Below are 22,595 nucleotides of genomic sequence, written 5' to 3' on the forward strand. Positions count from 1 at the left end.
CTGAGTTGAAGAATGTGGAAGAAATACCTTTAGAAATAACTTTTAAGGAAGAAAAAAAAAGTCTCTTTACATGCTATGTTCGCCAACCAAACTTCCTATGTGGGTCTACATTTCTCCAATTCCTTGCTTTTTTGAAAATAATATTTCCTCGACCTAAAATGTTTTCTTCCTCCCTTTCCCCTATCTATCCCATAGCAACTCATCTCTAAAAGCCACCTCTAAAACTCATTCTATTTATTCTTCAGTCGAAGAACTCATTCCTCTTCCTGGAACATTACTCCTATCTCTCTTGAGGAATGTACTATTTTCTACCTTGCATTAAATTATATACAGATATATTTCACTTCTTAAAATGGGTGCATGGTTCATCACATTTCATTTTTTCCGTATTTTTATTGGCACATTATGGGATTTGTTGTTACATATTCATACATGCACACAATAAATTTGGACAATATCATTCCCTACTATTTCTTTCCCTTCCCCTGGTCCCTTTCCTCTTTACTGGTCCTTCCTTAAATTTTCCCCTTTCATTTCCTTTTCACTCTATGGGAGAAAACATACAACCCTTGACTTTCTGAATTTGCCTTTTATTTCACTTAATATAATGTTCTCAAGTTCCATCCATCTTCCTGCAATTGACATTTTTCTTTATGACTGAATAAAACTCAATTGTGTACATATGTCACACTTACTTTATTCATTCATCCATACACCTAGGCTGGTTCCAGTTTGGCTATTATGGATTGTGCTGCTATAAACATGGGTATGCATATATCACTACAGTATGACGACTTTAATCCTTTATGATGAATGCTGAGTACTAGTATTGCTGGGTTATATGGTGGTTCCATTCTCATTCTTTTGAGGAACCTCCACACTGACTTCCAAAGTGGTTGTACTTATTAACAATCTCACCAACCGTGTTTCTTTTTCTCCACATCCTCTCCAGCATTTATTATTGTTTGTATTTTTGATGGCTGCTATTCTAACCAAAGATTGAATCTCAGTGTAGTTTTGATTTCCATTTCCTTAATTGCTAAAGATGAACATTTTTCATATATTTGTTGGCCATTTGTATCTTCTATTGAGAAGTGTGTTATTTCATTGCCCGTTTATTAACTGTTTTTTTTTTGGGGGGGGGTGTTCAAAGTTTGAGTTCTTCATATATTCTAGATATTAATCCTCTGCCAGAAGAGTAGCTAGCCAAGAATTTTCTACCTTCTCTTCATTCTAAATTGTTTCCTTTGCTGTGCACCAATTATTAAATTTGATGCCATTGCATCTATTAATTCTTATATTATCTCCTGAGCTTTAGGAGTCCTCTTGAGCAAGTTGTTTTCTGCATCTTATGTTGGAGTGCTGACCCTATATTTTCTTTTAGGAGTTGCATAGTTTCTGGTCTCATTTCTAGGTTTTTGATCCATTTTCATTTGACTTTTGTATAGGGTAAGAGAGAATCATCAATCTTCCTATTCAATACTAAAGTGTTTTCTACATGAGACTGAGACGAATTACAATCTGAAACCATTTTATTACCTTAATTACAAAGCTTTACCAAAAAAAGTTGACTGCTAGAATTTCATTGCCATACATTTTTGTAATTAAAACAAAATCTAAAACCACCAAATGTCAAAATTCTGCATATACAGGCATTTGAACTTCAGAAAATATTAGCTTTAAATAAGACAAAACTGCAAATTCAATCAATAGAAATTAGATCAATTTATTATTATTATTTTTTTGGTATCTCATAAGTATAATTTTGGAAGGGCTATTTGACAAATTTCAGCATTAACTGCCAACTCTGTTGACACATTTAACAAAAAAGGTATTTACTCTTGACCTTTTTAATACAGGAAAAATGTCCTACTGCGTAACAAATGCTAGAGAGTCAGTAGCAGATTTGAGGGTGTAATATTAAAGGAATAAGATGTCTTTTTTCAAATGCCATTTAATTGATAAATAACATAATACAAGCAATACATTAATGGCTGTCATGACCACCAGTGATTTGTAGAATAAAATCCATAGACCTACCTACCCAGAAGGCTGAAATTAGTAAAACAGTATTCAAAAATTGGTGTTTTTATCCTTAAATTCAACAATCATAGAGTTCCTTTGATCCTAATTTTATAAGGTGTGGTGGGGATTTGGGGAGAAAAGACAGAAGACTGGCAGTGCATGCTGAGTTAAGAGTTGGGACAGTGGCTCATATTAGTCATTATCTAGATTAGGATGTTTTAGAAAATGTGACAGGTCCTAAATTTCGGCATATTGGGATGGATATTAGGGATTAATAATTCATTAACTCTAAAAAAAAAAAAAAGGGTTTCAGGGAGGAAATGAAAAGTGGGAGAAATATGCTTAAATGCTGGGGAATGTGAAAAGGCCACCGGAGAAACTACTTTGGTGACCCTCAGAAATGCTCTTCCCATATGCTACCACCTGCTTCTGATCACCAAACACCAATTTTACAGCACAATTTAAGTACATACTACATTTCAACTTTGATAAAATTACACTATTTGTATTGTATAAGAACATAAATCTGATTTAGTAAAAAGTACCAATAAATATTAGAGGTATACTTTTGTTACATCAAGTAAAAAGAGCAACTAATTCTCACTGCTGAAGTAATAACAAGTAGAGGCTCTAGAGGCCCACCTTGATGAATAGTTAAGACATATTTTTAGGTCAGCAGCACAAGATTATTCAACAATTTTGTAGACTACAAACATGTTCCTTCCAATTCATCAAACTATCCTATTTCAATTTGCCAAGAACTCTTTAACTATTTTAGATGTAGCCTTCAAGAACAAAATGTTTGTCAAAACTGTACTATCAAAAGCAAGAGCTACTGAACATGAAACGGGAATTTACTTCAGATGGTAGCCAATTTTCATGAAGTATTTAATTCCAACTTCAGTTTACTCTAACAATAACTTATGGCAAACAGGACAATGATTAAAATTAGTCACTTTTTCAAACCACGACTTCGAAAAAGTAGAAATTAAGGTCATCTCATCAAAATTTTCATTCAAGCAGTGATTAAAGAGCTTGCAAAATGCTTCAATAAACCGAGATTTGAGGCAGAACAAAAAATAGAAAAATTTAAAACCTCTCTATCCCAAGCACCAATGGAAGCTAAGCAATTAATTATATCTACAAATCCTTAATGACAGGTCTTTCCTAATGGGAAATCCTGAGATTTTTAAGCACTGTGACTTTACAGAAGGCAGGTTGGTTTAATGAGTAACTACTTTTAATAAAAAGACAATCAACAATATTTTATTTTTGGGCACTTACTCAGTATTTCACAGATCCTCAACAAGTTTTGAGGTAGGTTAAATATCGTATTTTACAAACTAAAACTCAAGCAGATGTTATGCCACTTGTCACAAACTACAAGAGTTCTATCATGGTTGGGAATAACATGGCCTCTCTGATCTTTCAGATTAATCTTTTTGATGTTTGGATTTAATGGTGATAGCTTGCAAATGTTCATGGAAAAAAAAAAGACTAACTATAATAGAAATTCTACTTAGGGCTATTTAAAAATTTTTAAATGGATCTTATGGTATAAGTTTACATACTATGGAATAACATAATTGGTCTCATTACAAATATATTCATATATTTATATATCATTGATCCTTAAAATTACAAATGAGCACAGTACTGATTTTGTTGCTTTTCTGCCTTTGGGGTGGGTGGCGAAGGAAGGCAATTAGCCTTTAAGCGCAGGTGCTATGTTCAAGGCACCATCTACTATGATTTGGCATCACAGAAAAGCAGTTACAAATGAAGCCAAGACTTAGAAAAGATGCCTGGATCCAAGAGGGAGGATTTGTGCAAGTCAAAGATGAAGAGAAAAATAGTATAGTTCTGTCTAGCAATCCTCATTATCCTGCTACCATATTACAGCTTGTGGGAAGAGTTCTAAGATAACAGTAAACCTATCCTAATAAAGTGTTAAAGTTCTAACTGGATGAACCACAAGTAAAATTAAACTCATATTTTATTAAAGTGACATCTCAGAAGCAACTATCTAAATGTTTTTCATATGAATAAATTTTAGCTATCATGTATGTTACTCGTTACAAGCCTAATTCTTAGTTCATCATAATTACTTGACTTTAATTCAATCTGACAGATTCCTGGGCCAGTTCTCTCAACTATTTGTTTCATTATAAATTTTTTATTTAAACAATTGTTAAATGCCAATAATAATAATAGGGTTAAGTGGTAAGTTAACAACTGAGAAATGAAAGAGGGAAAACACCATTATTGTGTTATAAAATACAGCATTCAGCACAGCAATTAAAAAGAGTAAGGCTACAGATGCCTATGCTATCATATAAACTAAATAGCCCAATACTGTAAGTCAAAAGAAGCAAAGACAGAAAGGGCAGGGAGGAGAAGAAAACAGAAGGCAGAGTATGGAAAGCTTTTTACTCTAGTGTCTCCAAAGTTAAGTGTGGAAATAAAAAGTCTGTATACTTTAAAAAAAGTGTGTATAAATTATATGAACTGCAATTTTCATAAAAGACAAAATGAGATCTGCATAGGACAAAAGATATGCCTAAGCAACATATCATATTTGCACAAGGCCACTGAATGTCATGGATATTAGTAACAATTGTAAAAGCTTAATTCTACGGCAGACTGAGTGAAGATGAAGAATTCAGTTTGGTATTCTATAAGCCCAAGATTATAAACTACTCTTATTATATAAAAGCTGTAAGGACATATTTTTTTGTGTAGGAGGAACTCTTGTGCTTCTCGATGGCACATTATCTACTTTCTAATATGTGAAATTAATACAGACATTTATGAAAGGTTGTGCAAAACTACTGTATTTACAAAAATGGCACAAAAGTGAATTCAACAGTTGATGCACATGCATACTTCATTCACATCTTCAACAATGAAAGGTATTTAACACTACAAAACTAAATAAGAATACTAGCTTCAATGGCAGCTGTTAAGCACTGAAGTCACGTAAGTTACACCAAAATGGGCAAATATTGCCCAAGTAAAATTCTATTGTTAAAGCTGAAACAGGTTTAAGGCCATTCAAGTTCAAGCACAGTTATACAAATCTTTCAAAGCCCCTCCTATTTTCATTTGAATTTGTGATCTTTCTTCAAACTTGTGGCTTAAACTTCTGTTTGACAAAATCCAGAAGGAAAATACAGAAGAAATCAATACAGAGGTTACATTAAATAAGAGTAACATACACAGCTATAATTAAGATAAGCGAGGAAGGCAAAACATTAAAATTGTAAAATTTGCTTATTACTTTTTGGAACCTATATTAGGAGTTAGGTAATATATACAAATATTTTCAAGTAGATTACTTATGTTGCTCTAACATGTCCTTTTCATCAGTGCACTGTTAAAACTAATCAAAACCTCTACACATGTATATTCCCTTACAATAGCAGCACACACTATCGCTACCTGCAAAGCCATCAGTCTCATTTAAATGACTTAGTGAATGAAAGGAATAAAAAGTGGATAAGTAACATATGAGGAGAAATAATGGGAATTAGAAAATTCATGCAGGTCAGCTCTTTTAATCAGCCAGCCAGCTTGCTAGCAACAAGGGATGGTTTCCGTTGAGGAAGGTCCTGTGGAGTGGGAATATGGTCACCAGTGACCTCTGTCTTATCCGGGGCTGCAGTAGGAAGTTGCTTGTTCTTCATCTTTGCTTTTGCCATGTTGTAATCCCCAGAATCAAAATATTTTTGCTACAAAAAAAAAAAAAAAGCAAAAACCAAAATTCAGATTAAAGTTTTCATAAACATTAGACTGATTTAAGACATATTTACAACCCTATGCCAGTATTCAATGAGTTAATCTAAACAAATCTTAACAGGAAATTAATAGGATGAAACAGCTATGATTCTCTATTGAGTTCTAGCATAAGTCAACAACAGAGAACTCAAGCCAGAACTCTTTCTTCAGGCTTACTTGGACCATTCTGATTTTAATATAGAAATCCCAAGACTGACATCAAGATACTTGGAAATAAAAAGTACTAGACTTAGTAAAACATAAAACTTTAATTTACTAACAGAACCACCAGGTGGAAATTCTTGCTTAAATTATTTTGAAAATAAAAATGCATAATTTACCAACTTGCATTTAGGATGTGCTACCCACCTTCCAATCAACCTCACACCCATTAAAATTATTTTAATTGTTGATATTCCATCCTCTAGAATGAGCATTTTTCTGTAGAAATTTAAATCATATTTATGTGATCACTACAAATTAATTTGGAATGAGATGATGGCCTGAGTGAAGAGGGAAATGGTCTCATGGGATGCCTCCCTTTAGGGACTATCCTTTGAAAAGCTTTATCTGGCCCATGGCCGGGTTTACAGTTAGAAACTGCTTCTCATACTGGACGTTGAGGCCAGGGGTGCTTTATGACTGAACTATACCACTAGTATTTTTTTTTTTTTTTTTTTTTTGGAGACAGGGTCTCACTAAGTTGCCAAGGCTGGCCTTAAACTTGCAATCCTCTTGTCTCAGCCTCTCAAATTGCTGGGATTATAAGTGTGTGCCACTGCAACCCTGCTTTCTGCATAATGTTTTAAATTGAGTGTAGAAAAAAAAATTCAGAACTCTGATGCACTGTATATTGAAAAGCTGCTTCTGAATTTAGTGACCTCTGAAAGAGAACAAAACAACCTGTCAAATTTCTTACTGTCAAAAGTACAGAAAGAAATTTATAGTGCAAATTTAGGCAAATTTTTGCCAATTTAAAAACTCAGTTTCTAATAATAACTATCTTACAATAAGCAAGAGTTCATCATATAAAGATCTTACTTAATTACAATTTAGACTGCTCTGCTTGGGGGGAAGCAATTAAATTTATTTAATATTACTAGATATAAAACTAAAATCAATGCTTGAAAATTAGAATGGCTCTAAAAAAGAAACAGATTTATAGAAGAAAATCCTTACACAGAGATTCAGCAAAGACAAAATGACACAGCAAAGATGTAAGATAAAGAAGTCCATGCTTTAGGTAGAGGTGAACTAGATTGATGTTTTTCATACTGGGATACACAGATATAGTCTAAGGGTGATATTAGTTATCTCTAACACTTTCTCAATTTTGTGAGTTGTTAAATAAAAGTATTTTTTAATTCACCAAACATTAAGTCTGATTCATCCAGATTACAATCTTATTAAAAGGTCCTCTCTCACTCAAATGCAGAGGCCATACTTACATTGGTATTTATAATAGCATTAACATAAAAAAAAGTGACTATGTTTAACTTTAAAGCCATGTTTCTTAAAACTAGATCCTCAGTCTTCTTGGATCAGATGTGGAAAATACAGGCAGACTGCTTCTTCCTAGCCTCCCCCAGCTCTGACAGTCAACATGACCATGATGTGCATAATCTTACTATTAAAAGCCTCATGATAATATTATATAATGTTAACATCATAGTGTCACCAATGGGTACAATAATACATAAAAAGCCTTATAAAATCTAACGCAACCCTCTAAATAACAAAGAAACTTGCCAAGCTTGCTAACTACTGTGACAGAGTAAAAATCAAAACCCAGAACCCCATGATTCAGACTTTTTTTTAAAAATCAAGACTTTATTTCCCTAATATATATATATATATATATATATATATATATATATATATATATCATTGACATTCTGTAAGAATACCAAATTAATCTGAGCTCACTTCTCAACTTCTATATAATTATTTCTTGATTCAGTTGGCATTTTTCTCATTTCTCACTATTTATTATCTATAACACCAAGAGGCAATGTATGTAAATTCTGATCTAAAGATGCTTTAAAAAATCATAAATAGTTGAAACTAGAGGAAAATTATAATGACAACAGTCCCAACATACTGGGGAAAAGCCTGTTAGCTTATAGTTATGCTAAATATTAGCAAAGGTTTTTGTTTCCAAAAGACTAATAATCAGTCAAATTGAAATAATAATTTAATAGTCAAAGATGATATACTTATCATTTATTTCCTAACTAAAAACATGCCCAATGGGATAGTTTTATATTTAGACTCAGTACATGTACATTCCACTTAGCTAGGTTCATAGAACAGTTTTCATTCTATTTTTTCTATTTATCTCCAATATTTTGACCTCTGTAATTATGTTTTAAAATATCCACATAATATTCTATTTTGTTGACTTAACCATCTCTACTGTTGAAAAGTGATGCTTTTAATTAAAGCTACAAGGGAAAATCTTGAAGATATTTTCCTTATCTTTTTATTAACTCATTAGAGATTATTCATTTAAAGAACATGAACATATTTAGTTGTATATACACTACAGTATAATATACATTTCATTGATTTTTATCATGATAAGCACTTTTCTTTGTGTTTATTGACTCTGCTAATATCCATTATATAGGGGTACCTTAATGTTTTTCTCAAAGTTTACCCCCTTTTTTCCTGATAATTCCCCTGTATTATGTCTCATGATATAAGTTTTACATTTTTATATAGTTACTGTAATTTTCCTTCTTATTATTTCAGACTTGTGAATGTCATTTCATGTAAGAGTAAACTACACCATTCTATTTTTTTTTTTTTGACACTTTAAAGAATTGTTAAAACATTCTTTTGGAATGTTTTACACACACACACACACACACACAAACTCACACACACTACAGATGTTGTTTTTAGTATACAAGTAACAGATACCAGTATATTTAAGAAGAAACACGATATGGCATCTCATTTGGTAAACAATTCTCTTCCATATATAATATCTCATCCTTCCCTGATCCCTGTATGGTAAATAACTGAAATATGTTTAAGCTTAATATGGAATCCTCTAATTTGTTTTTCTTTCTTTCTTTCTTCTTTTTTAACAGAAATAAAGAAAAGGGTTAGATGAAAAAACTTAACAAACAGGTTCAATTCATCTCATTATTGAGAAATAATGGTTTCTATCTCACACAAAAAGATAACAAGATTTTGAAAAATGCATTTCCAGTAACCTGAACTACCTAAATTACAGTATGAAAATTGTATTAGAGTAACTCTGTGAAACCTATTACCAAAGGAAGAGTAAGGGGTGCTTTATCCGTGATCATTTCATCCAAATACTTAAAAAAGTATTTTAAGCCTTTGGATATTGTATGAGAATCACTTTAACAGATAAAAGTTAAAATATATGGGCAGCAGGGTAACTACCAGTTTCTGGTGAGCATTTGCTTTTGCAGCAAAGAAAGAAAGGGGCTATGTAGCATAGGGTAGGTTTCAATTACACACATATTACAAAGATAAAACCAAAGTAAACATGACAAAAATACTAATATTTTAATATAAGTGGTGTGTCTGGGTTCTATTATCTTCACTATGCTACATGTTTGAAATATTTCACAATTTAAAATGGTAAATTTTAAATTCTTTTCAAATTTATGAAAAGTATATTGAAAAAGGTATACACAAACATGCATCTGCTAAGTACAGAGCTAAATATGCAGACACCCATTTCACCATCTGTCAGTACACTGAGTTCAGAAGATTTTAAATATTTGAAGGTTTACACATGACCACTTACCCCTTTCTGCAATCGTTTCCTTAAAAAATCTGAACCTCCAGGCTTTTGTCCCAGGTGAGGATACCTTGCTTTTAATTTTGCTTCTTCAGCTTTCTCTGGACTAGTCACTTTATCTTCCATTTCCTGAAATAATTTAAAATAAATTACTTCTTTAGTACAACTCAGTGATTTAAAATAATTCACCTTTTAATATCTGGATTCTGACTTCAGTTGCTAAATGTCAAGTAACACAGCATCTAAGGAATCAAGCACAGAAGCCTTTAAAGCATCTCTGTCTTGTTTTTCAAATGTTCCATGTGATAGCTCTATTATAGCTGTGATGCATGTGTAGCACCCCACACACTGGATAAAAATATCAAGATAGCTCAGCTCTAAAGTCTTGCTTGCCATTACTTTCCAGTCATGTATAATACATTTATAGTTAGTCACCTTCTATGGAACTCTTCAGCTCTTTGTCTATATTTAGAGAATTTTCCTAATACTGCAAAAATAAAAAAGATCTTTTTGATTTTCTACTTATCTAAAATTATGTTTGACTTGAAGATCAATGGATTCTTTACTAGAAATTAACGGCAGCCTCCTTATTAGCATATTTTCCTGAACAAATTAATACAGAAAAAAATATTTGTAAAGAGATATTATTTTCAACAATCCTCATATCTATGTTTTATTTCATAATTTCCCCCATGTTTAAAATAACAAACTGTTCACATCAAAGATCCCATTCTTTAATGTATCAAAACCTGTTTTCTGATAATAGTCTATTTATTTTTGACACTAGTCTTGACTTAGTCTACATTTTTTTTTTTTTGAAGTGCCATATGTTATAGGGAAGCAATATTTGTCACGTCATAGCAAGCACTGCACAAGAGAGATTAGTCAAGAAAAACAAAGCTGTCCTGTGACTTGTAGGTTGGGTAACTGGCAAGGCACATTTTCTAATAAATTCATTTCTGCACACCGGACCAACAAAATCATAACTCAGCATATTTTGGTTCTTCTGGATTATTTATGAAGTAAAAAAGCAGAAATGTTAAATTCATAATTGTCAAACTAACTTTTTATACAGCAAGTAAATCACTTATCTAGGAATCAAAACAAATGTCATATAATTTTTGCAGATTTTCCTCAAAATTACATTCATACATTTTATAATCAGCTCTAATTGCTTTATGTATTGTCAATACTTTCTTCATTTTGAAAAATTTCCCTGTGTATTGTCATACCCTATTATCAATCTTGGAGAATTTGGGGAAAAAAGTATTGCTATCCAAAATACCTTGTTTTCCACAGGGCTTCTTCTTATATGTATATTCTCCCTTCCTGCTTCAAATTTCCTACTTACCTCTTTTATGTTGTAGTTTCATTTGTCTATGTTGACTTTCACTCTCCTTACTGTGGTTACATAATACACTCACAAGATATACACAAAATTCATCTTCTAAGCCCAAGAAAGTTTATTTTAGTACATATGTAGGTCTTCATTAACACTTTTATTTGAAGGTGCTGGGATTGAAGGCTTTGGGTGCTCAGCCAGAGATATTACAGACTTCAAATAATGGTGTTTCTACCAATCATTGCATACCAGAAAGGTATAAACCAGAGAGTCAGGTGTGAGGTATGGTATGTAAAAACTGCTGTTTCCACTTTCACCTTAATCCTATAGTGTCTTCTGGTATATAAGCATATCAACATGCTTTCTTTAGGAGTTTTTCTAGAATGATTTTAGATATTTTAAATGAGATTTTTGTCTCAATGCCTTTAGAATCTAACCCCCACTTTATAACATAAATTTAAGGTTAATAGTTTAGAGTGGGAAGGTGGGCACTTGGTTGGTAACCAATCCACATTCATCACTGCACAGCTGCCTCTATGGCTCAGTCTTTAATGCCGCAGTCTGGCTGGGCACAATTCAGGAGCCACTTGTCAAAAGAAACTAACTTTATTTTTAGAACCACACAAGATAAACAAAACAGCTCCTCAGGAAAAAACCCTCAGAGCCCAACTGCCACCACCGGCTTCCCACAAGCCACACACCCCAACAACCTCTTCCTCCCACAATCCTCCTGCTCTTGAGGCCGATTGGCTGGGTCGCATGGGCGGAGCCAAAAAAGTCCCCCAATGAGCAGCTCCGTGGTCTGAAAGGGCAGGGAAACAGCCCAATGAGCATCACCGCAGAGGAGCCAATCAGCTAGATGTTGCTAGATGTTGCTGGGGCTGCTGTGAGCCAATCATCAGCTGGCAGTCTGAAAGTTTGCTGGGGCCCCTTCAGCTCATCAGCTGGCAGTCTGAAAGTTTGCTGGGGCCCCTTCGGCTGTGGCTCTCAACATTTACTGCAGACAATTCCTGTAGCCAAGGGTGTTCCTACTACTGTAATCTGTAAGTGGAAATGGAAGGAGGGACCTACTCTTGGTTTTCCTGGTACAGTTAATTTTAAACGATAGTGACTGACAAAAAGCCAAAGCTGACTGCTGCCCTTCAATCCCAGCACCTTCAAATAAAAGTGTTAATAAAGACCTACATATGTACTAAAATCAGCTTTCTTGGGCTTAGAAGATAAGAGCTTTCCACTTTTTCCTTTGATTTGAAACAGGAGTTCTCTAGGTCCCTGTTAGTGCAACTTTGTAGATGGATTCAAAAGTTGATGCATTAAACACCAAAACAGGATGTTAAATGCAACAAGGGTAAAGATACTATTACTTAAACTATATATTTAAATATGGCAAATACTATTCAAGACTTCCACAATAGACTTTTTATGAGTCACACAGAAACATTCCTAACCTTCCTCAGATGTAATCAGTTTTAGGACATTACTGATGTTAAGCAAGTTCAAATGCTTGAACATTCAACTACCATTCTGAAAGACTTCCTTGGTTGGCAACCAATCCACATTCATCCTTCTCGAGAAGTCCAAACCTACATTCCCCAGAACAAATTCTTATCAGGCCCCACCAGTGGATGCCACTGATGAAAAGGCATGGGAGAAAGAATCCATTCTTCTCCTGGTGAGGCTACAGACAATGGCCCAAAGCAGTAGTCCCTGTGAGTTCCTGTGGCTTTAAAGGAAGTTTATAGCAGCTGCATGGCAGTGGACATAGAGTTAATGGACTTCTCAAGTGATTATTCTTGCAAAACCAAAGGCTTTGTGCAATCCTCCAATTCTGGAAACATAACCTTCCCCACTTCTGCTCCTTTATCTCTAATCTCATCCCAAGACATGTTCCTTTGTTTGAAATATACAGAATGGTTTCTATCCTGTCTTCTCACAGGAATAAGATCAGGTAAAATGAGCACTTTATCTCTGTAGTTGTAGTTCAAAAATGGAAAACAACACAGAATCTTGTGTGACTACATGTTTTTGGACATGAAAGGTATGCTACAAGAAGGAAGAAATTGGTATATATGCACATATACTGAGAAGTCAATATTCTAACTTGAAGGTCATTTATTATGTGGAGTTTAAATAAAAGACAGGCGGCTAGAGGTATAGTTCAGTGGCAGAGTGCATGCATGAGGCTCTTAGTTCAATACCAGTACCAGGGGGAAAAAAGGAAAAGAAAATACCATATAGCAATATAGTATTTTTTAGTGTTTAAGTTTTCTCCAGTATTGTATCACTTATAAGAGTTTATAATATAGACTGGTTCATTTAAATCCAGCAGCTAGATTTACCAAAAACAAACAAACAAATAAATAAATAAATTTCTGGTCAAAAGTCTTTAGTTTAAAAAAAAATCTAAAAATGAAAGAGCACGGGTTAAAAATAAACATAGAGGGGAGGACTAAGTAAAAATATAGAAACTAGCGAAATAGAAAATACAATATAGAAGATCAACAAAAGAGAGAAGAAAGACAAGTTTAAGAAAAAAGTATTTCTTAAAATTCAAAGCCCTAATCAAAACAGAGATGGTACACCTAACAGAATTTTGAATTTTTTGCTATAGGTTACAAATTGAGGAAACAGAAACCCAGGGTACAGTAACTGATATATGCTCACAATGGATTTAAAACAAAATACACCTTAAGAAGCATTATTAGAAACAAAGGATCTACATATTAATTCCTCTAATAATAGACTCAAAAATATATAAAAATTTACAGAAATATAGGGAATAATTAATGAGTCTACTACCATGGAATTCAACACATCTTCCTCAATTATCAATTGGGGGGGACAGACAGACAACATACTTGATTTTAATTTATACCCTCAAATTAGAGAACATATATTCTTCTCAAGCATCAATGGAAAAATTGACAAAACAACCAGGTTATAAAACCAGTCTTAACCATTTTCATCTATACCACTGTCTCTGACTGCAATTCATTAAAGTATGTATGTGTGTATCAATCTAACATTTGGAAATTTAAAAAAAAATTACTAAATAATTCACAACTACAAAAAGAAATCTGCTAGGAGTGGTGGTTCATGCCTCTAATCCCAGATATCCAGGAGAATGACAAGTTGGAAGACAGCCTGAGTAACTCAGCAAGACCCTGTCTGAAGGTTAAAAAAAAAATTTTTTTTTTTTTTTAAAGAGTTGGGAATGCAGCTTAGTAGTAGAATGCTTACCTATCAACATGCCAGGTCTGGGTTCCCAGAGTATCACAAAAAGAAAAACTAAAAATCATGACTGATAATAAAAGTTATATATCTATATGTGCGTGTGTGTGTGTGTGTGTACACGCGCATACACATACACACACATAAATTTATTATAAACTTACAGGATAAAAAGGGCTTATATTAAACCATACAGTTAAATGTCAATGACCTATAAGTACACAAAGAAGATTAGGGGTGTAGCTCTTAGTGGTAGAGCAGTTGCCTGGCCCATGAGGTCCAGGATTCGATTCATCACACTATCCCCGGCCCCAAAAGTCAAAGAAAGAAATGAACTCAAAAGAATATAGAGAGAATAAAAAATAGAAACTAGTGAAAATAGAAAATACAATACAGAGGATCATCAAAAGGGAGAAGGAAAGACAAATTTAAGAAAGAAGTATTTCTTAAAATTCAAGTCTGGTTTTGAAGTTTTATTCTCAAAAAGAAGCCTCTTCATGACTACATTTTGGAAACAAATGCTGGAATATAAGTGGATTTACTTAAATGGTTTCTTTCTCTTTCTTTTTTGTACCAGGGATTGAAACCAGGGGTGTTACGACTACTGAACTATATCCCCAGTTCATTTTTTGAGCCAGGGTCCTGATAAGATGCTGAGGCTGTCTTTGAACTTGAGATACTCTCCTGTCTCAGCCTCATAGCTAAGTAATTTCTAAGCCAATGATCAGGGGCAGTGGGAGCAGTGAGTGAGGTATAAGAGAAACATTGGTAGAATTCTGAACATTTCCCTATAGGATTACAAACTGGGAAAACAAGAAACACAGATATATGTGCTCATGATGCACCTAAAACAAAATTCAAGAATTTAAAAATAGTAATCCTCTTTACAAAAACATATACCCCAAAGTTGTACACTCTACACCTAGCACAGGACCTGACATTTATCAATGTTAAGCACATGTATGTTTGTGAATCATACTATCAAGATACATTTGAAATCCCTTCTGTTAATGGGGTGAAAGTAATAAATACATCTAACAAAGGTTTTCAAATAATTAAGGATTATTTTATATTCTATTATAGCTGATGATTATTTCTAAACAATGGAATTTTTCAGTCTTCAGCAGAAGTTACATAGTATCAGCAATAATAATCTGACCACTCTCAGCAAATTCTCTATCTGCTCAGCAATGTGTTCACATTGACAAATGAATAAGTAGAAAGGATTAAGGTTTACCTCTAGACTTAACTTGCTATACACAGACCCAACAAGCACGAAACATCCACTTTGAACAGACAACTTAAGCCTTCTAGTGACCAAAGATTTTTATCAAAACAGCCCCAAAAAGATACCAAAATTAACTGCAATTTTTTAAAACCTGGGGAAAAAAGCAATTGATAGCCAGTATTTACTGTGGATATATGGAAACAGTCATGCATCACTTAACTATGGGGACAGGGTCAGAGAAATGCATAGTTAGGCAATTTTGCCACTGTGCAAACATCAGAGTGTGCTTACAACAATTAAGATGGCTGTCACTAAGTGATATAATCATATGGGAACATCATAATGGTGTTCTGTGATTATGTGATACATTACTGTATATGGGTACTTAAATATCCATTCTCCCCTCTTCCCTATCAATTTTACTTACTTTATCAATATGACCAAGTTAAAAATTAATTCCCCAATCTCTTTTGCAGTTAGGCATGACCATGTGACTAAGTTCCAGCCAAGAAGATATAAGCAGAATTGGCATGTGTGGCATCCAAAAAGCCTCCCTGAGGGAAGAAAATACATCATTTGCCCTCTTCATCCTTTCTGCTGAATGAATGAGAATAAACTTGAACTGCCATATTGGATCATGAGGTGATATGCAAGAATGGCAAGAAATGAGTCCTAACAACTTGAGCCATACTCTTAGCCCTGGACTAGCCTTTTCTGTTGCTTCTTTGACATGAGAAATAACTTCTGTCTTCTTTAAACTATTGTTTTCATTTTCTTGTCACACGTAACCAAACCTAATTCTGATTGAAACAAACAAAAACCAATCTGCTGTATGCAAGACCCTGTAGGGAATGCAAAGGTACTCAGAATTTTGACACACAAAGAGTTGGTCAAGAAGTGGAGTTATGGAAGAAAATATGAAATAAGTTTGAATTGCCAGGCACATCTGGCTGAATTTCTGATGATAATGAACACAGTAGAAACTTGCTCCCATGTGCAAATACAGAAACTGAGGTTACAGTACTTGTTCAAGGTCACCCAGCCAGGCAGTCTAAGAGTGAACCTTAGTTCCCCTGACACTGCCTTTGAGAGAATCTAGAGCTGAAATAGGAATCAAGTTTTTATAAGGAACCCTTGTTATGCAGCATATAACCATAATTTAAATAATAGTTCGCTTCATCTACTGTGCACAAAAGCAAAAAAAGCATATCTTTTAACTGACAGACATATTTTAGTGGAGAGCTCTACTCATAGTTACCCTTTCTAAAAAAAATCTCACTTAGTTTGATGAATATCATATAACCTTTAGAAAACTTGCTATTAAGATCCTTAAAAAAGTTTAAAAGTGCACACACACACAGTGTTAGTTTTTTTCAGATTATTAAAGAGAGTATAAGCTTTTTATACTGTATTACCATCATCTATCCCTCCTTTTTTTCACTATAGTACTAGCACTGCCATTTATATTGGAGCAATAGTTTCAAAAGTTCTGAGGATGACTCAACCAACCAACAATTTCTGAAAATGCTAATCATTATGCTATGTAGTACGGGAAAAAAGAAAGAAAGCAGGGGGCCTTGAGTTTAAGGTGCTCAAGATGAGGTTGCACAAGCCTCTTAGTTTAGTGTTATTAAAAGGGGAATTTACAGATGACCATGAGGATTCTTTAATCTAAAAAATGTAAGTATATCCAGGCATCTGAATTGATATTCGTATCTAAGTACTGTCAGGGCTTGTTATCAGAATTTTCATCTGACAGGGGTTCAGCAGACTATTCCAACTGTCCAGGATATCAACTAAAAAATGGAGCTGAATTCAAAATATAAATTTATCTGTAACTCTAGAGTTAAATGACCTCAGATTTTACTCTTTCTTAATATATATATATATAGAGAGAGAGATAGATATTTCAGTTGTAGTTGGACTCAATACCTTTATTTTACTTAAAAGTGGTGCAGAGGATAGAACCCAGAGCCTCATACTTGCTAGGCAAACGCTACACTGCTGAGCCACAACCCCAGCCCTCAGATCTTACTCTTAGAGAACTGAGTTCACCATGTAGCCCAGGGGATAGTCAACTTGCCATCCTCAAAAAGTTCCTGCACCTTAATAATTGCAACCATATACTCAATATATTGGACATTTAGTTTCAGAAAACACCAGCCACACAGAACTAATAATTTAGACTGATTTTGTTTGGCTTTAGAGTGGTGAAAAGTTAAAAGCTAGTAATTTATAATTTCTTTGCCTGCAGATATTCATTGATATCCCAATTAAAAAAATGGAATCTATCTGATGTTATTTTTCTTAATATTGTACCATACTACTACTCAAAGTAAGAAATTGTTGAGTTGCTATTAATCTATGCAGAGTCCAGCTCTTTATTTTTTTCTTCGGTTAATAGGCTAATCTATCATAGAATCATAAAAAGTATTTTTAGCTGAATACTTTGGCTTTAATTGAAAGGTCAACTGGGTACACAAACAATAACCCAATTTTTTAGGTCATCTAACTGTTCTTCCAAAGAGAAGAAACAGGTGATTTGGCTCACAGAAACACAGAAGTGACTTTGCACATTTTCTTCCTGTTTAGGGATAGTATCTATGCCACAGGCACTTAACATCTACAGCCAATCTTCAAGAAGGGACATTGTATTCCCAATAGACTCTGGGTGGTATTAATGACAGCAGCTAAAAACCAAAGGACCTGAAATAAATGTTTAATGTAGACAATTGTTAAGACAAAACATTCATGCTATCCTTAATATTGTTAGAAGATATATGAGGCTGTTCAGATTAAAAACATTTACACTCCAGAAATCAATTCCACACAGTTAGGCAACTAACAGAGCTCATCAAAGAAAATTACTTAGAATACTACTGTGTACCAGAAATCAAAACTGAGTTTGATTACAGTATTTCAGATGGCACTACAGACATTGGTTTGTTATTTTGAATTTATTTTCTGAGTTCCTAAATCCCAATTAATAATGAACACAATAATATCTTATAATAAAAAAGCCATATTTAAAATTAGTTAAGTCTGTAACCCTTAACCTATACATATTCAAAAGTCCATCCTTTTTTTTCCAGAGTGTGAAAAATATCCTATAATTTTCACTGAAATATTCCAAAATAATGTAACTTGTCCTATTATTTCTGCCATTGATGTCTTCTTACTTTTCTTTAATTACTTACAGTTAACATAATTAACACAATTATCCAATTCAGGAAAAATCAACATAGTCCAGAACATATGGAATCAAATTGATTCAAAATAATTTCTAAGCTGATCAGGGACATGGATGAAACATTAAGCATAAACCCTTGCAAAGGTCAAGAGTTTATTCTACCCAAATCCTTTTTAAGTTTGATTTTTTATCAAAAATAGTTTGGTAACTCTCCATGAACAATTCAGGAAACAAGATACCATGGAACTTCTCATTTCTTAGCCATATATACGAAGGAAGGCTGGACTATAGAAATACTGTGATGGAAGGGGCAAGTATTAACCCAGATAAATAAAGGTTACATCGGAAAGATACTACAAATTAGTTTACAACTAAAATATGGAATCAGGAGACAAAAAAAAAATTAAATTAGTTTACAAAATATCCTTGCGATTTCATTTAAAACTAACTTAAAATTTTAAAGCTCCAATCTTTGGAGTTTTGGTCGCGCACCATTGGCAGCCCCTACTGGCTAATGTTTTTGAGCTACATATTATGTGTGTCTCCTTATTTTGGGCCTCACAACAAGCGTAGGAAACAAGAACTATGAATGTGACTTTACAGATGAAAAAATGAAGGGCAAAGAGTTTAGGAGCTGACTCTGGTCACCGGATCACAAGGGTTGGACTTGAAACCCCAGTGCAAGTCTACACCCCGGCCCAAACCACCTCAGCCGCCTCTGGAGTTGCCCGCACTTTTACCACAGTTAGTGGATGCTTCGGCGGGAAAAGGAAACTTCCTAAGCAAAGTGAAGCTCGCAGGAAAACTCGGGTTCCAACTATTAAGCAGAGAGTCCTGGGCCCTCCGTGTTTTTAAAATAATGAAAACAGACACATCGAATGTTCCAACGCCCAGCCCGCTGGCGCCCATCCAGGTCGGGAAGCCGGTCCTGGGTGTGGAGCCTGGCAGCCGAGGGCCCGGCTCCGGGCGCGCCCTCCGCACGCGGCTACCATAGGCCCGCAGCGCCTAGAGCGCACTTACCTTCTGCTCCTCCGCCGAGGCCGCCTCCGGGACTTCCGCGGACATAGCGTTCCCTCTGCAGACAAGACGCCGGGAAAAGATGCGATTACCGGGTGGCCGAGGCCGCCCGGCTACCGCCGCCGCCGCCGTAGGCCTGCCCGCCTCCCACCCTGTTCTCCCGGTGCCCGCCCGGACTGTCGTCGCCCGCCACGATTCCCGCCGCCTTGTGACGACACGAGCCTCCAGCATCCGACTGGCGGCCGTCCCCGCCCGCCACGGCCCTCCCTCCCCTCCCGCACCGCGCCCTACCTGCCCAGCCGCGCTCCTCCGGCTCCGCGACGACCGAACACTTCCTCTTTCCTTCAAAGGTCGCGGCTGGCGCCCTACCTCACATCCGTTGGAGGCTGCCGGATGCTTCCTGGGAATTGTAGTCTGTAAGTGAAGCCCTGCCTCCCCGCCCTTTGCTGACTACTCTGAGCCGCCGTATTCCCGCAACCTTCCTGTTTCCACCTTCCACCCTCCCGGTCTCCTCCACGCTGTCTGCTCAGCAGCCACACGTGGGCACCACACACCTGTGCTTCTCCTTCACTCCGCTCGTCCTTCAAACCTCCAGTCCTGGGTCCCTGCTTCAGAACCCTTCCTCCTGATCCCGCACACTAGGTCGGATCCACCCATTACATTAGGCTATCCCAAGTCTGGAGAGTAACTCCAGTAACACCTTTCTTGTTCAAATAAGCCACACCAAGGTAGGGATCTTGTCTATATTTCACTTGGGACCCTCTGAGACCTCAACATTTTCTATTCAATAAATAACGTTTGTTCACTCCCACAACTTTAATGAAAATACCGGCATCCAATTCCCCTAATTTTCTTAACAGCCAAATGCCGTAGCTTTCTACTTGACATCTTTCTACTTGACATCTGAATAGCTGCTGTCAGTACACGGTGGTCCCTCAGAAACTTGGAGACAAGACTGCACTCTGAGAGTTAGTATTAAAAAGATAAAGATGATGAAATGTGGGTGAGCAATCAAAACACTGTGTGGCTGGATAAGGAATTTGGAAATCATCAAAATTCAACTAGGAAAAATTCTACTGGGATCGCAACTTGAAAAACAAAAAGTAGCATTACATTCCTTTTGGAGAAGGAAAGAAGTATTTAAAATAAAAGGATTCCAGAGGCCTACTCTTTGACAAAGATATCCCTAATGTTTCAAGCTGGGTCAGCTGAGAAACTCCATAAGATTAACTACATATGTTATCCTGCCATATAAAGTAATCTACTGAAAATTTGCCTTTATGCAAAACTACAAAGAGAAAGGATGAAAGCACTTGTTAGACTAAGTGGAGCACCTAACAGTAGTATTGCTATTAATAAATACTGACATTCTTGAATATATGCCTGTATATTCTATATTTGTGATCTTTAGTTAAAATCTGACAGACAACACACATACAGAAAATTGGTATATGTGACCATGGAGAATCTGCTTCTGAAAGATAGTGACACTTGCATGAAGACAGTTTGAATTTCTTGGGGGATGGACTTTGGTCAAAGAATTCACCAAGTACAATACCTTATTGGGGAACTTGTCTGGGAAGCCATCTTTCACAAGTAACACTACTCTGCATCATCATGAATCGTGTGTCTCCATGTTTAAAACTGTGCTCATCCCCAATACTCTTCTTAAAGCTCTCTTCTCTTCACCCCTAGCAGATTATTCTCTCATGGTTTCTCTGTCTCTCTCTCTCTCTAACCATTCCTTCATAGTCTCGTTTGTTGAATCTTTACCTGCCTTTTAATAAGCAGATTCTAACAGTTCTGTCTTTAGATCTAGTGCTACACTTTCTGGAAGATCATCTCCTACCTTGTATCTTCAGCTGTCACCTGTATATTCTAGATTAAGGCTAATAGCACTTTCTGTGATGATGGAAATACTCTGTGCTAAGTGAAATAGTAGCCATTAGCCATAATATTGCTTTTGAGCATTTGAAATGTAATTAGTATAACTAAGGAACTGAATGTCTAATTTAAAATAATTAGCCACAACAGTTTTTTGAATCCTACTTGACAGAGTTGCAATGGTAAGCTCCAGCAACCAATGCTTAACTAAAGCTCCCTCTGGTGATTTTGATGCATATGTGCAGAAAATATGTTCTTGGCTTGGAATTTGGTGGGTATATAAAAACTTTTAAAAGATCAGGGATATTTTTGAAGGTTAATTGCTATAGCAGAACTGTATGTTCTGAAAACTCTCAATGGCATTTGCATGCCTTCTGGCAGTATACTAAGTTGAATAGCCTATGAGTTGTTACAGGAAATTTCTTCCTAAAGTTTTTTGTTTTCTTTTTTTTTTAAAGAATTTTTTAATATTTATTTTTTATTTTAGTTATTGGCAGACACAACATCTTTGTTTGTATGTGGTGCTGAGGATCGAACCCGGGCCGCACGCATGCCAGGCGAGCGTGCTACCACTTGAGCCACATCCCCAGCCCAAGTTTTTTGTTTTCAATATAATTTTTTAGTTGCAGATGGACACAATACCTTTATTTTATTCATTTATTTTTATGTGGTGCTGAGGATTGAACTCAGTGCCTCAAACATGCTAGGTAAGCTTTCTACTACTGAGCTACAACCACAGCCCATTGTTGTTGTTTTATAAATCAAGGTTATTTTTCATTTTCCCCATGATTAGTATGCATTGCCTTATGCATAGCTAATTATAAACTGTATTTCTAAGAATACTGATGAAACGTGTATTTCTTGTGGAAAAACAATAGAAAAAGGGCAAAATGCCAGCATAATATAATGAAAGAGACGCAAGCTTCAACCTACATTTGAATTCTGGCTCTTCTACAAACCGTCAGTGGAATGTTGGGCAAGCTATAGAATATCCATTGTCTCTCTGACATATGATTTTAAGGATTAAGTGACCTGCAATGCCCAGCACATTACAGGAGTTCATGAATTCTCTTCCTCTTCCCAGTATCCAAGTTTCAGACATATCTCTCATAGATAA

General features: G+C 35.3%; 1 protein-coding gene across 2 annotated transcripts; it reads right to left on the reverse strand.

Annotated features, from left to right (window-relative positions):
• Positions 1–1,701: 1,701 nt before the first annotated feature.
• On the reverse strand, positions 1,702–19,982 carry Arpp19 (cAMP regulated phosphoprotein 19). Of its 2 annotated transcripts, XM_076850797.1 has the most exons (4): positions 19,886–19,982; positions 19,598–19,652; positions 9,593–9,715; positions 1,702–5,756 (listed from the first exon to the last, which is right to left on the reverse strand). In XM_076850797.1, exons 2-4 carry the CDS (start codon positions 19,640–19,642, stop codon positions 5,586–5,588), a joined length of 339 nt encoding a protein of 112 aa, XP_076706912.1. In that variant the 5' UTR covers positions 19,643–19,652; positions 19,886–19,982; the 3' UTR covers positions 1,702–5,585. The 2 variants fall into 2 exon arrangements, with proteins under 2 accessions (XP_076706912.1, XP_076706911.1); XM_076850796.1 differs by lacking the exon at positions 19,886–19,982 and having other exon boundaries at positions 19,598–19,814.
• Between the last annotated feature and the right edge of the window lie 2,613 nt (positions 19,983–22,595).

Source organism: Callospermophilus lateralis, chromosome 3 (assembly GCF_048772815.1).
Source record: "Callospermophilus lateralis isolate mCalLat2 chromosome 3, mCalLat2.hap1, whole genome shotgun sequence".
In the NCBI taxonomy this organism is placed as follows: Eukaryota; Metazoa; Chordata; class Mammalia; order Rodentia; family Sciuridae; genus Callospermophilus; species Callospermophilus lateralis.

What these genes read in the sequence shown, in the direction of transcription:
- Arpp19 (XM_076850797.1), bottom strand. Translation starts at nt 19,642, where the DNA reads ATGTCCGCGGAAGTCCCGGAGGCGGCCTCGGCGGAGGAGCAGAAG. An exon ending in CCTCGGCGGAGGAGCAGAAG is followed by an intron (nt 9,716 to 19,597) that starts GTAAGTGCGCTC and finishes AAATTATTTCAG; the next exon opens with GAAATGGAAGATAAAGTGAC. An exon ending in GGAAACGATTGCAGAAAGGG is followed by an intron (nt 5,757 to 9,592) that starts GTAAGTGGTCAT and finishes TTTTTTTTGTAG; the next exon opens with CAAAAATATTTTGATTCTGG.